Source organism: Thunnus thynnus, chromosome 18, assembly GCF_963924715.1.
Source record: "Thunnus thynnus chromosome 18, fThuThy2.1, whole genome shotgun sequence".
In the NCBI taxonomy this organism is placed as follows: domain Eukaryota; kingdom Metazoa; phylum Chordata; class Actinopteri; order Scombriformes; family Scombridae; genus Thunnus; species Thunnus thynnus.
This window is the reverse complement of record NC_089534.1, coordinates 30,416,191-30,430,245: the sequence shown is the minus strand read 5'-3', so window position 1 is coordinate 30,430,245 and position 14,055 is coordinate 30,416,191. Positions and strand designations below refer to the sequence as shown.

The 14,055-nt window shown below is 40.3% G+C and overlaps 1 protein-coding gene across 2 annotated transcripts in view; it reads right to left on the bottom strand.

The window, feature by feature from the left end:
* gopc (golgi-associated PDZ and coiled-coil motif containing) overlaps positions 1-13,825 on the bottom strand; it is a 36,737-nt gene extending 22,912 nt beyond the window's left edge. Inside the window, exons 1-3 of one of the 2 annotated variants that reach the window (XM_067571784.1) lie at positions 13,294-13,825; positions 8,509-8,673; positions 3,539-3,562 (exon numbers count right to left, since the gene is read on the bottom strand). In XM_067571784.1, coding sequence (XP_067427885.1) covers positions 3,539-3,562; positions 8,509-8,673; positions 13,294-13,554 — 450 coding nt within the window. In that variant the 5' untranslated portion in view covers positions 13,555-13,825. The remainder of the gene's footprint in view (positions 1-3,538; positions 3,563-8,508; positions 8,674-13,293) is intronic. The other variant, XM_067571785.1, reaches the window with a different exon arrangement.
* Positions 13,826-14,055: the final 230 nt, after the last annotated feature.

Below are 14,055 nucleotides of genomic sequence, written 5' to 3'. Positions count from 1 at the left end.
TAAGCCAAGGTGTAAGACCTTGATGATGATAACTCCTGAAGCCTTTGAGTTTTCATCAAAAGTCGTTGCCATGGCAACACATTGTTCACCACAAAATACAAAGCTGTTTTTAAGGGCCAAGACATGCTTTAAAACTCACAAAACTTTGCACACACATGGCAGGTCTTACAGTCTATAATATCGTATCGGTGGCGGACATAAGTGTGGCAGAATGGCACTACAGCGCCCTCTACGATATTTCAACAAAGCAGCCCCCGCGCCACATTAAACCTACATGTATGAAAATCGGTACACACATGTATCATGCCAGGGTGCACAAAAAAGTCTCTTGGACCCATAGCTGAAACCCAACAGGAAGTCGGCCATTTTGAATTTAGTTGTCAATTTGTCTTATATTTTAACGAACTCCTCCTACACAATTCATCATAACGACCTCAAAATCAGGGTGTGTCATCTAGACTAGTTTGTGATCAAAAGTTATTAAAAGATTTACTTATTATTGAAGTGTGTGGCTGTGGCGTGGCGTTGAGTTTTGATGTTTCGCAATTACAGAGGAAATTGCTATAACTTTAGTGTAAATGCTCTAATCTGCCCCAAACTTTCCATGTTTGATAAGAGTCCCGGCCTGAACACATCTACATGACAATATTCACTGAGTAATGCAAACTGGCTCCAGAGCGCCCCCTATGAAAGTTCAAGGAAGCTGCCAGCAAGCAAAATAGAGGACAAAGAAAGTGATGTTTATCTCCTTCTTGCACTGTCTGAAAACAGCCTGGGTCTGAACACATCTACATGCGAGTGACAGAAGCCCTTCGACTGCGCCACGTGGCGACGTATACAAGGGTACGAGGGCCCGATCATCGCTGCTTGCAGCTTTAATTCTCTATTATTTTTCGTCCAAAACAAATGCATTGAGGGCCTAAATGTGCATGAAAAGTTGTTAAACTTTGCACATACATCAGCAGTGGTGAAAAATTTGATACTTTATAGGTCTCCAACATAGGCGTGGCAAAATGGCTCGATAGTACCCTCCAGAAAATTAAGAAAATTGAGCCCCTTGACACGGATTGTCGTAGAAGAATGAAATTCGATATGTATATGTATCATGATCAGATGCACTAAAAAGTCTCTTGGAGACATACCCTAACTCCAACAGGAAGTCGGCCATTTTGGATGAAAGTTGCAATTTTGACACCGATTTTGCCATTTCTAGCCCACATATTTGAACGAACAACTCCTAGAGATTTGACCTCAGCAACTTAAAATTCGAAATTTGAAAACTCTGGCATACATGATCCTATGAGGCCCAAACCTTTTGTGCTTGAAAAGAGTCCCGCCCCGAACAGATCCATGTGTCAACACTGGATCAGAGTCATAGCACCACCTACTGGCAACAGAAAGTTACATGTTTTACACTTTGACACCCTGTGGGTAGTGCGGTGATTGGATCCACCTCAAATTAACTCAGAATAGCCTCAAGACCTTGGAGATTGTATATTCTGTAGTTGGTGACTCTCTGTTGAAAGGTGTTTCCATTACGACGTGGTGCATTCCATGTTTCACCATGAAATTTCAAAGCCTTATAACTTTACTCCACATGGTCTGATCTTTTCCAAATTTCATATGATTGTTAAGAGTCCCAGTCTGTAGACATTTAGAGGTCCATATTTAGTGACAGTCATAGCGCCACCTACTGTCGACATGAAGTAACATGCGTCATACTTTGTCTAATTACTCCTTGTAAGTTTGGCTGATGCACCTGAAATTGACTCAGCTAAGATGTAAGACCTTGGTGATGTTACATTCTGCAGCTCATGACTCATAATCAAACGCCGTTGCCATGGCAACACATTGTTCGCCATAAAATACTAAGCTGTTTTACGGGGCTACACATACTTGAAAACTCACAAAACCTTGCACACGTATGACAGGTCTTAAAGTCTGTAATATTATATAGGTGGCGGGCATGGGTGTGGCAGAATGGCTCTATAGCGCCCCCTACAATATTTCAACGAAATAGCCTCCACGCAACCTTAAACCTACATGTATGAAAATTGGTACACACATGTATCATGCCAGGGTGCACAAAAAAGTCTCTTGGACCCATGGCTTAAACCCAACAGGAAGTCGGCCAATTTGAATGTGCTTAATTTTGGTGATTTTGCATGCCTTGTATTTTAATGAACTCCTCCTACAGAATTCATCAAAACGACTTCAAAATCAGTGAGTGTCATCTAGATTAGCTTGTGATCAAAAGTTATTAAAAGATTTAGCTATCGTTGAAGCGTGTTGCTGTGGCGTGGCGTTGAGTTTTGATGTTTTGCCATGACAAAAGGAAATTGCTATAACTTAAGTGTAAATGCTCCACTCTGCACCAAACTTATCATGTTTGATAAGAGTCCCGGCCTGAACACATGTGCATGACAATATTCTGTCAGTGATGCACATTGGCTCAGTAGTGCCGCCTACAATATTTCAACTAGCCAGCCCCCGCCACACATTAAAACTAGATGTATGAAAATCGGTACACACATGTATCATGCCAGGGAACACAAAAAAGTCTCTTGGACCAATAGCTTTAACCCAACAGGAAGTCGGCCATTTTGAATTTACTGTTCAGTTTTTGTGATTTCCATACACTATATTTTAACAAACTCCTCCTAGAGATTTAACCTGACTGACTTCAAATCTCTGTCATCTAAAGACTGTTGCGATGAAAAGTTATCAAAATCCTAAATTTTCATTGAATGCCCTTGCTGTGGCAACACAACAAACTTTGAGGTTTTGCCATGAAGCACGAAGTTGCTGTAGCTTGAATGTACATTGTCCAACCTGCACCAAATTTCTGGTGGAGCTCTCTTGAACTATTTTGTATCCAACTGCAACTTATGATTATTTTTATTATGGATTAATCTGCAGATTACTTTCTCCATTAATCAATTGTTTGATTTGTAAAAATTCTCAAAATAGTGAGAAATACCGCCACAAGTGCTCTGAACGATTATCAAAGTAGTTGCCAATTTATTGTATGTGTGCGACAGCACAGCCAGACTGATCCTGAGGACAACTCCATGTTTGTTTTTGCGATATCCAAAATATTCCCTTGCTGTTGATTTCAACTTATTTTTGGGAGGATGGAGATTGGTGGCAACAGTTTTGAGGTCTCTATCGTTTTCTCTGCTGCATGTGTGCCAGTTGCCGAGTCTGACAGGCAGTCAAGGAGGAAAGGAGATGTGCACATGCAGGTGAGATTCTCTGTTCAGTTGCATTTTTTACAAAACCAGCAATAAGCAAATGTACATGGTTTGATAACCATCAATTTCCATACCATGGTATACCGTGAAACTGGGATACTGCTGCAACCCTAGTCAGCCAGTAGGAAAACAGCTATGATTCATGTTCCAATCCTTCCTATGCCAACCTTCAAGAATCACTGAATCACTATGAGTGTGAAGTGTAGCTAGGCAATTTATTTTCAATCCAAACAACTTATTTTAAAATCAATTTTTTTGCAATATACACCCATACGCAAACTTACCCTCTCACCCAGTGTTGGTGCAGGCTTTGGTGGAAAAGCAGCAAAGGAAGAAGAGAAAGAGGTCACAGGTTAGAGAAATTCTAATTTCAAGCAACAGAGATGGTAAGTAAGTAAGTAGATTCAATACAATTGTATAGCAATAAGCACATCAGTACTGAAAAAAGTAACTGAAAGCAGTGGAAGCAAAGGGAAAGCTGGAGTAAGGAGCACCATAATTATATGAAATTTTGTCTCCTTGGATTCAATACTGTATATCAGTTGTTCTCAACCCTTTTTGAGCACTTGATGATATGGAATGAGTGGACATCCCCTCCCTGAGGCGGTACTAAAGTATTCAAGTCCTTTAGCCTGTTGAAACATCTGTAGATAAACCAAGCATCCACTTCTGCTGTAAAGGAATGAGAGTGCTCAAAAGGGAAAGGGTACTTTTTTTCTACAAACTTTGGTAATTGACAAACTATTGCTGGGGGGTTGTAGCTTAGGGTAAATTAAGACTCAAGAGTGAATTACTGCTTATAATGTGAATTTAAGAGATAGGCAGGAAGACAATGAGACAATACTGAGTTAGAAGTACAGTACCAGTGAATAAAGTGGATGTCCTCTGGAAAAGAGGAAAAAAGGAAGGGAAACCAGGGGGCACGAAAGTGCTATGTTGATACCACAGCACCCTCAGATAAGTCTTTATGTCGGAGCCTGTCCCCAGTTAAACAGTGAACCCAAGCTGGTGAAAAGGGACAAATGCAGCCATATCTGCCAACAAGGCTATTCTAGTGTTAACATTAGTACGGTCACAGCTGGAGTGCCTGTCATGTCTAAAGTAACCCTATCCGAAAAAAGCTGCTCTAAATTTGATGCGATAGTAGTCACAGCTTTTAGTTTTTATTTACATTATTTTAATAAGTTACAAAGCAAGCAAACTTGTATTGTTTTGTTAAGCAGATAGAGCATGTTTACAAAGTAAAATGTTTACATTATATCATTCTATTTTTTATGTTAATAAACTATTCTAAAGTTTAACTAATGAACCCTCTGGTTTTCAAACTGGCAGCATTATCAAATTACATATTGTGATAAATAGCAATATTGATCAGTATGGAAAAAAATATTGTTATCCCATTTTTTGCCAGTCCTATTTGAAGCCCAAACAAGAACGAACAATATTGCAAGATCTGGCTGCTGAAGTTCCGGGTACTTAAAGATTGAATACTTGGGAAATGCTTCTAATGCACATTGGAACAGCAGCTGAGATATGACAGCCATGAAGCAATTGAAACGCAATGTAGCAACATGCAGCAGTTTTTCAGATGCATTTTTTTCCCCCATTCGTCTCACGTATGTATGACAGAGCAGATGTGCTTCAGTTTTAATCAAAACAGTGGTCTACATTGGCCCCATAACAGCAACTTTATGCACATAATTGCAAACTGAAATATAGTTTTAGGCTTCATGTCAATTTTCTTCTGACTCACGAATTACCTCAGTGATTGTGTATGTTAAATGGACTACATTTATATAGCATTTCCTAGCCTTCTAACTACTCAAAGCACTTTACAACACATGCCAACATTCACCCATTCACACACACATTCATACACTGATGGCAGAGGCTGCCATGCAAGGTGCTAACCTGCTCATCAGGAGTGATATAGTGCTTTTTATACAAAGTGCTTTATAATGTTTCTAATGCTCACTCACCCATTCACACGCACACTCACAATTTGGGGTTCAGTATCTTGCCCAAGGACACTTTGACATGTGTGCTGGAGAAGCTGGGGATTGAACCACTGATCCTCCTGAGCCACAGCCATTCCATAATGAGCACTGTCAAAAAGCTTCTTGTACACAGCACTATTGTGGCTGATCATTATTGTCTTACTGAAACCTGGCTGTGTCATGAAGAATATGTCAGCCTTAGTAAATCCACTCCCCCGAGTCATATTAATACTCACATTCTTCGAGATAGGGGCTGAGGAGGTGAAGTTGCAGCCATCTTCAACTCAAGCCTAATTATCAACCCTAGACCTAAATTTAATTATAACCCATTCAAAATCCTAGTTCTTAATATCTCTCACCCAACCTGGAAACCTTTACAGCCAATTCTGTTTGTTATAGTGTACCATCCTCCTGGCCCATACTCTGAATTTTTATCTGAATTCTCAGAGTTTTTATCAAACTTAGTCCATAGTACAGATAAAGTAATTATAGTGGGTGATTTCAATATTCACATGGATATCGATAATGATAGTCTTAGCACTGCATTTATCTCATTATTAGACTCAATTGGCTTCTCTCAGAGTGTAAATAAACCCACTCACTGTCTTAATCACACCCTTGATCTTGTTCTGACTTACGGCATCGAAACTGAACATTTGATAGTTTTTCCACAAAATTCTATTTTATCAGACCATTACTTAATAACTTTTGAATTACTATTACTGGACTACACATCATTAGACAAAAATGTCTTCACTAGATGTCCATCTGATAGTGCTGTAGCTAAATTTAAGGAAGCAATTCCATCAGTATTGAATTCAGTGCCATGTCTCAATACTACAGAGGACTCTAATGCTAATCCCAAATTGATAATCTTGCTGATAGTGCCACAGGCTCACTGCAAATAACACTTGACTCCATCATCCCTTAAAAAGGAAAATAATAAAACATAAGAGGTTACCTCCATGGTATAGGCCTAACTCCCAAACCCACAAATTAAAGCAAACATTGTGAAGATTAGATAGGATTTGGCGTTCCACCAAACTAGAAGAACCTTGCTTAGGCAGGATAGTCTTAAAACATATAGGAAGGCCCTGTCATGCCAGAGCCACCTATTACTCATCATTAATAGAAGAGAATAAAAACAGCCTTAGGTTTCTTTTCAGCACTGGTCAGGCTGACAAAGAGTCATAACTCTATTGATCCAAGTATTCCTATAGCTCTCAGTAGTAATGACTTCATGAGCTTCTTTAATGATAAAATTGTAACTATTAGAGACAAAATTCAACCTCCTGCCCTCAACAGGCACCGAATTATCCCCAAACACAAGAACCTTAGAAACAGCTGTAAAACCTGATATATATTTAGACTGTTCTTCTCCAGTTGACCTTCCTGAATTAACTTCAACGATTTCTTCATCCAAACCATCAACCTGTCTCCTAGATCCCATCCCAACAAGGCTGCACCTACAAAGCTCTTAATGGTCAGGCACCATCATATTTTAAGGAGCTCATAGTACCCTATTACCCCACTAGAACACTGCGCTCCCATAATGCAGGCTTACTTGTGGTTCCTACAGTCTCCAAAAGTAGAATGGGAGGCAGAGCCTTCAGCTATCAGGCTCCAATCCTGTGGAACCATCTTCCAGATTTGGTCCGGGGGGCAGACACCTCCTCCACGTTTGAGAGTAGGCTTAAAACTTTCCTTTTGAATAAAGCCTATAGCAAGGGTCGACCAGGCTCACCTTGGACCAGCCCTTAGTTATGCTGCTATAGGCCTAGACTGCCAGGGACTTCCCATGATGCACTGAGATCCTTTCTCCTCCTCTCCATCTGTATGTATTCATTTACCATTAATGCATGTTACTAACTTGGTTTCTTCTCCAGAGTTCTTTGTGCTTTCTCATCTGTAGGAAACCCCAGGGACTGGGCTATGGGCCTTCGCCACAGGGATATCCTTCTCCAGCTGTTGCTGCTGTTTGTTGTTGCTAGTCATGTATCTATTGTTGTTGTTGTTGTTCTGCTTCTCTGTGTCTCCCCCCCGTCCCTCTTTTTTTCTCTCTCAACCCAACTGGTCAAAGCAGATGGCCACCCACCTAGAGTCAGGTTCTGCTTGAGGTTTCTTCCCATTAAAGGGGAGAATTTCCTTACCACTGTCGCCAATTGTCGGGTCTATGTAAATTAAAGAGCACGGTCTAGACCTGCTCTATGTGAAAAGTGCCCTGAGATGACTTTTGTTGTGATTTGGTGCTATATAAATAAAATTGAATTGAATTGAACTGAACTGAATAATCGTTTAAGTAATTTTAAAGCAAAAATGCGATACGTTTGCTGGTTAAAAGCTTGTGGGAATTTGTTTTCTTTGTGTTACATTGCTGTAAATGTAATATTTGCAGTTTTGAACTGTTGGTTGGACAAAAGGACAAATAAGACATCCCCTTGGACTCCAGATTACTTAAAAGGGTGTTTAACCATTTTCTAATGTTTTACTGACCAAATGATTAATCTGAGAAAGTAACTGCCAGTTTAATGGATAATAAAAATATTCATTAGTGGCAGCCCTAGTCTAAATATTGTTGGTTGTCTTAAGGAATGAATGTTAGATAATTCACACTGAGTGCCTTTTGTTATCCAATTAAGATAATTTCATTAAGCAAATAAATTATATTAGTTTATGTCAAATTTTAATAAGCAAAGATCAGTTATTTATATTGAAAAATCTTGAATGGACACAATGCAATAGCCTTCTAGCATGTAAAGGCATCAGCATCAGATGCATTACACATTCCTATCAAAGAAAATTGCCACTCTGCCAAAGACATGTACAAAAACTGCAGGAACAGAAGATGTACTGAACACAGACTTCAATTTGATTGTATTCCTTTCAGTAAATATCACAGAGATGTATGGACATCAGCACTGCAGAGGGGAGGAAAACTGTAGAAGAAACCAGCTGTTGTGGTTAAATTTAGCACCCTGAGTTTGCATGTCTCTGCAGTGATCATGTTATAAATGATGACTGATATTAATGATAGCTGTAGATATTCTTTGAGAAACAACATTTGGATTTGTTAAAGACAGTGTAATACAATGAGTCAGGAAACATAGGCTACGGTTGTTTATACAACAGGGCTCGTCATGTAGGATGAACCGAAACTTATATATTGATGAGATGTGGAGACGCGTCAATAGCTGCTTGATATGTATAATTTAGTTTTTATTTCTTTTTCAATTACCTTGGCAGCGTTTCCTACTTACCAGTCTATCTTTGATGGAGTCAGAGTCCTCAGCTTGGCCTTGCTTGGCATGGATCTGCAGCTGGAGAGCATGAAGCTGCAGAAGTTGGTCATGGACCTCTCTTTCTACCACCACACGCTCAGCCTGAGCTTCAGTAAGCTCAGAACGCAGGTCCAACAGCTGAGCCTGGAGTGAAGAAGTGGATGAACAGAGGGAAAGAAGTATGGACCAAGGGGGTATGGGGGAAGGACACCAGAAGCAGATATGTTAGGTCAGAGTCAACTGTGTTGGCTTTAGACAATACAGAACAGTGTGACTCCCTCTCACAGGAGATTTGACCGGGCTATTCTACTCACAGAAGCACCATCCAGAATACGCAACTGGCAGCGCCTCATTATGACACGCTGTGAGGTGATCGACACCCCACTGTTCTGAGTGTTATGATGAGCTCTGAGGAGAATCCACACAAATCAAACCAGTGTTCAGCTGGAACAGAAGTCCCAAGAGATGCACAAATACTGTCACTCCAACTTTATCTGGAAATTTGTCAACATTTAGGCCTTCTGCCACCACTAATATGTAAAGCAGAGGAGTGTCACTTATACAGTTCATCACTTTAGTTTTTATTTTTTGGAAGCATGCTTAGAGGACGAGTTCCACACATACACAGTAGATCGGCATACATTGATTGTAGCATAGGCTGTTGTTGTGACCACGCTGTCACAACAAATTAGTGGTACGCGGATGTCCACACAGAGCCTAAGTGTGCACCCTGTGATGGCAAAATTTACATCACGCGGACCCTCACGTACTCACGGACGTGGAAAGTATAACACCGGCTGAAGTCTCGGTTAGCTCGCTAAACCAGACAGCCATCAGACAACAACTCCATGGATTTTCACAACTTTATGCTGCAGTGTCCATCAACAGGACTGCCACAGTGAGCAGAGCAAGGCATACTGCAACTTTTTTCTTCAGGTGGCAGGGAAGTGTGTTTGTTTTACAATTTGTACGGCCCTTACAGGCGGTCACCAAACACACCTGTAACTCCATCTCATTAAACAGTAAGGCGCACCAACTACTGGTGCAACCACTACAGCAAATCTACCGTACAGTACAGTTACACCAAAAGTCCCTTGTCTTCTGGATCACTGGTTAATATATTTTTAATCTATAAAAATATTAATGCCAATTAATCTGTAATTGATTAAACATCAAACATCCTAGTCTGTAATGTGTGTGAAATGCAAACTTTTTCACCACACTTTGTTTTGATAAATAAAAGTTTGTGTGTGTAAAATTGTGTATGCATAGTTTTTGCTTGTATGCATCATCTACACATCTAGCCACAGATCTTCTTTCCAACTAGGGTTGCAAACCAAATTATTCCAGTAAGAATTTATGTATGAAATTAAAATAAATATCCCTCTGGAACAATGGGCGTTCAAAGTCTGATTCACCAAATTCTCTGCACCAAGCTGCAAACACTTGTGGTGAATTGATTTGACTGAGCTTGGACTGAAGCCACCTGTCCATGAGGAGGTATGCATTTGTGAGATTGGATCAGTCCCATAATTGACGTGCCTAAAATTGCCATATAAGGCTACCTGTTCCCACTCCAAATGTGGGCAAGTGTCGAGTGACAAAAAGAATTTCACTCTGCGGGCCTTCAAGTCTACACAAAAATAAAAATCTGCCATTTACCACATATAAGCTGGTATTTATAAAAATAGAATGTGCATGAGAATGTGTTCACCTCATGCAGAATTCATAACAGCATACACATGTTCTTCCAAGGCCAGCCACGAGTTATGTAATAAAGTGGAGGTTGAGATGGGATAATAAGGTGAGAGACAGAATCTAAAATATTTTTCAAGTTGTTAACCAACTGCGCTGATGTTTGAGTTCTATACAACGATCTGTAAAATGCCAATCAAAGGTGCATTTATAAACTTACCTGCAATAAAACAATAACAAGTATTATCTTGATATAATTTTCCTTGATAGACATATAATAAATGTTCAATAAATGTTATAATTAAACTGAGAGAGAAAGAGAGAAGCCATCGCTAACTGCTACGCTATTGCTAACTGCTACGCTATCGCTAACTATTTACCTTGCCATTTTTATATAGAGGGTGCACCAAACACAGTAACTCCTAACTCTAAAGTAATATCATTTGGTGTGGTATAGTGTTTCTGATGGCTGGGTTTAAGAAGCTATGGAGCAGTGATGCCAGTGAACATTATGCTATTTATACACATTTTTCAGAGCATCACTCATTAAGTATTCATTATTCTATGTATGGTTAAACCTTTGCTTACCTATCTGTGACAAGTCAAAATGGCAGCTGTGCAAAGGGCAAATGTTGAAAGAATCGACAGATCTCAAGGAACTGTTTGTTTTGCCTCTCCATAGATTAAAAGATGGAGAGTTGACAGCACAACCCATGACATAGAGCATGCCATGTCTGACCACTTAAAGCATGCTCCAGGAAGAGCAGGGGGTGGAGGGAGAAGGAGGTAGTGGTAGCACCAGGCAGTCCAGATTCTTTTTGATTAGTTCAGTAGATTGTTCATCAAACTTAAAGAACCAGTACAATTATATTAATTCAGTCATAAATATTCTATTGTGGAATGTTAATGTCAGCAGTCTCATATTTTCAGTTTCAGATGTATAATTTCATTGTTATAAGTGTTTTAGTACACCCTCTATGAGCACAGCCAAATCTCAGTATGTTGAGTATGTTGAAAAGTTGAAGACTGCACATTGAAACAATGTGTACCTTGTGCGTGACATTGTGGAGGCGTTTAACACTGCAGGTGAGACGACATCAATGTTGCAACCTGACGTTGGTTCAACTTTCATTTTGACTATAAATATTTCAGCCCCCTGACAACATCTAGGTTTAGAGATCGTTTCAACTTTTTTTTTTCAACATCAAAATGTTTGCTGGGTTAATAATGATGAATTACTTTTGTGTATCAATTTTATCACTCTTCAAATTTACATAGGAGGCATCATCTCACTCTAAAATATCTTTTTTTTATCCTTAAAGGAACAGTGTGTAAGATTTAGTGGCATCTAGCAGAACGGATTCGGCAGAAACAGAATAAAATATTTGTAACTATGTTTTAATAAGTCTGTAATCCCATGAAAATAAGAATAGTGTTTTTTTTATCTTAGAATGAGCCCCTTATATCTACATAGGAAGCAGATCCCTCATAGATGTATAAAGAGAACTGGATACGGCATTGGAGTGGGGCCCCATTCACTCTTACACAAGTTGCTCAGTGGCGCATGAAGCCAAAAAAGCCACTTTGCGCTGCAAAGGAATTACCTTGATGAAAGCACATTGCGCACACTCTACGGGCCCCAGCACCTTTAGAGCATGCTCACTAGATACTTCCGTAGGCCGAGACAGCCAACTTCCAGTTTACCCCTGTGGCTAACTTGAATGGGAATAAAATACGTCGATCATACAGCTCTTCTAGACTTTCCAAATGTTATCGACCCAAATGGATCAAATTCTGATACTGAAACAAGTAATTTTGTGAGGGTTGTGAGGCTCAATAAAATATCCACCGTTTTACAGCTGCTTCTTTTCCAATGGTTGTGTGTGGGCAAAATGCTTTTTGGGTCCCTGTCAGACCTGGAAGCTGTAATTCCACAGTTTGGTCACCATGTTAAAATCGGCTTCAAAGCCTGTTGCAATTCCGGGGAACTTGGAGCATGGATGTATGAAGAGAACTGGATACAGGAACAGCGCTGGGCTTTGAAGCAAATTTGACATAGTGGCCAAACCATGTAATTATAACATCACCTGATGCCCACTGGCCCAAAAAGACTTTTCCCCACAGATTTACATTGTGAAAGAGACGTCTGTAAATCAGCAGATACATTTTTCTGAGCATCACAACCACCAGGAAATGACTCGTTTCACTATCAGAATTTGACCCATTCAGTCTGATCACATTTCGAAAGTCTAGAGGAACCACACGATTGCACTGTTATATCCCTATTCAAGTTAGCTATAGGGCTAAACCAGAAATTAGCGGTGTCAGCCGGTGGAAGTCTCTTGTGAGCATGCTCCATGGGCACATGCAGCCCATAAAGCGTGCACAGTATGTTTTCATCCAGTTATTTCTTTACAGTGGCAAGTGGCTTTTTTGGCTTCATGCACCACTGAGCAACTTTCATAGGAATCGACACAGCTCCACCTCCAACGCTGTATCGAGTTCTCTTTATAAATCTATGGCTTGGGGTCATGGATGTATGCTTAGGGTCCCCTTCCACAGAGGCTGCTATGTTGCACCGCCATGTTTCTACTGTAGCCCAGAATGGACAAACAAAGCACTGGCTCTAGAGAGAACCTTTCGCATTTTCCGCGAGTTTTGCGGCCACCATACATTCTCCTACATGCGTGGAACGGGAGGTGGTAATCATTTGGTTGCAATCTGCAACCTCACTGCTAGATGCCACTAAATCTTACACACTGGTCCTCTAATTGGGACACACACTTAAGTCTTTTTCAGAATGAGCACTTCAAACTAATTCTTGATTACATTGCGGACTTTTAAGAATAATAACACCGCTGTTGATGGTTAACAGGTCCATGTGATGAATTAATGATATGGACAGTACAAATAACGTTAGCCGCTGCTATGTGACAGGCTGCTGCATACTAATTAGAGTGGTAACGTATACTATCCACTTCGACCTCGATCAGGCATTCTGTATGATGACAACCTTCACAAATAACTTTGAGGTGTAAAAACCGTGAATCATAGAAGAGTCATACTAACCTCTAGTTTATGGTTGAGTTGGAAAACCGTCTGGGTTTTGTGACAGAGCTGAGCAAAACAGGAGCTTAGGCTGGTCATCTTCTGCCGACCCTCGTACGTAATATCGACTTGATCTGGGTCTATTTCTCCGAGCAGCAGATCCACATCCACGAAGGCCTTGTCAAATTCTTTTTCCAGCACTTCTAGCCAGCGAAACATAGACATACCGGGACCAAGGCCCGAGCTCTGGCCCGCCGGGGAGCATCCAGCTGAAGCGGACATGGCTAGAGCACAGCAGAGCCTAACGTTGACGTTAGCTCACTAGCTAACTTTGACGAGTAACGTTAATGAATCCTCTCCCTGTAGACCACTGCGAAATATCACAATTGGAAATGATATTGAAACCTGATGACTGAATTGCACATTAGTTTAGAAAGAAGATGTCTGACAAATTGTGTTCTCTAATTCTAATAAAAAGCACTGCCCGACCAGGAAGTCCAACATCGGACTCACGATTGTATCTGTGGGACAACTACTACAGTCTGCCTGACTCCAGTGAAAAGCAATAGATAGCAGAGCGAATGTTGCTATTTCTTTTGCATTTAATGAACCGTACTGGCTTTGTTCTGGCTTTATTAACTAGCCATATTCATATTTCCCCTTCCCCGACATGGAAAATACCCCTCCCCAACAACTCAAAACAATACATTTGTGGCAAATTCTCAGAATGACGAATTTTTGGTCGTAGCCTAGTTTTAAGACTAAAGTAAAAGCATTCCTTCT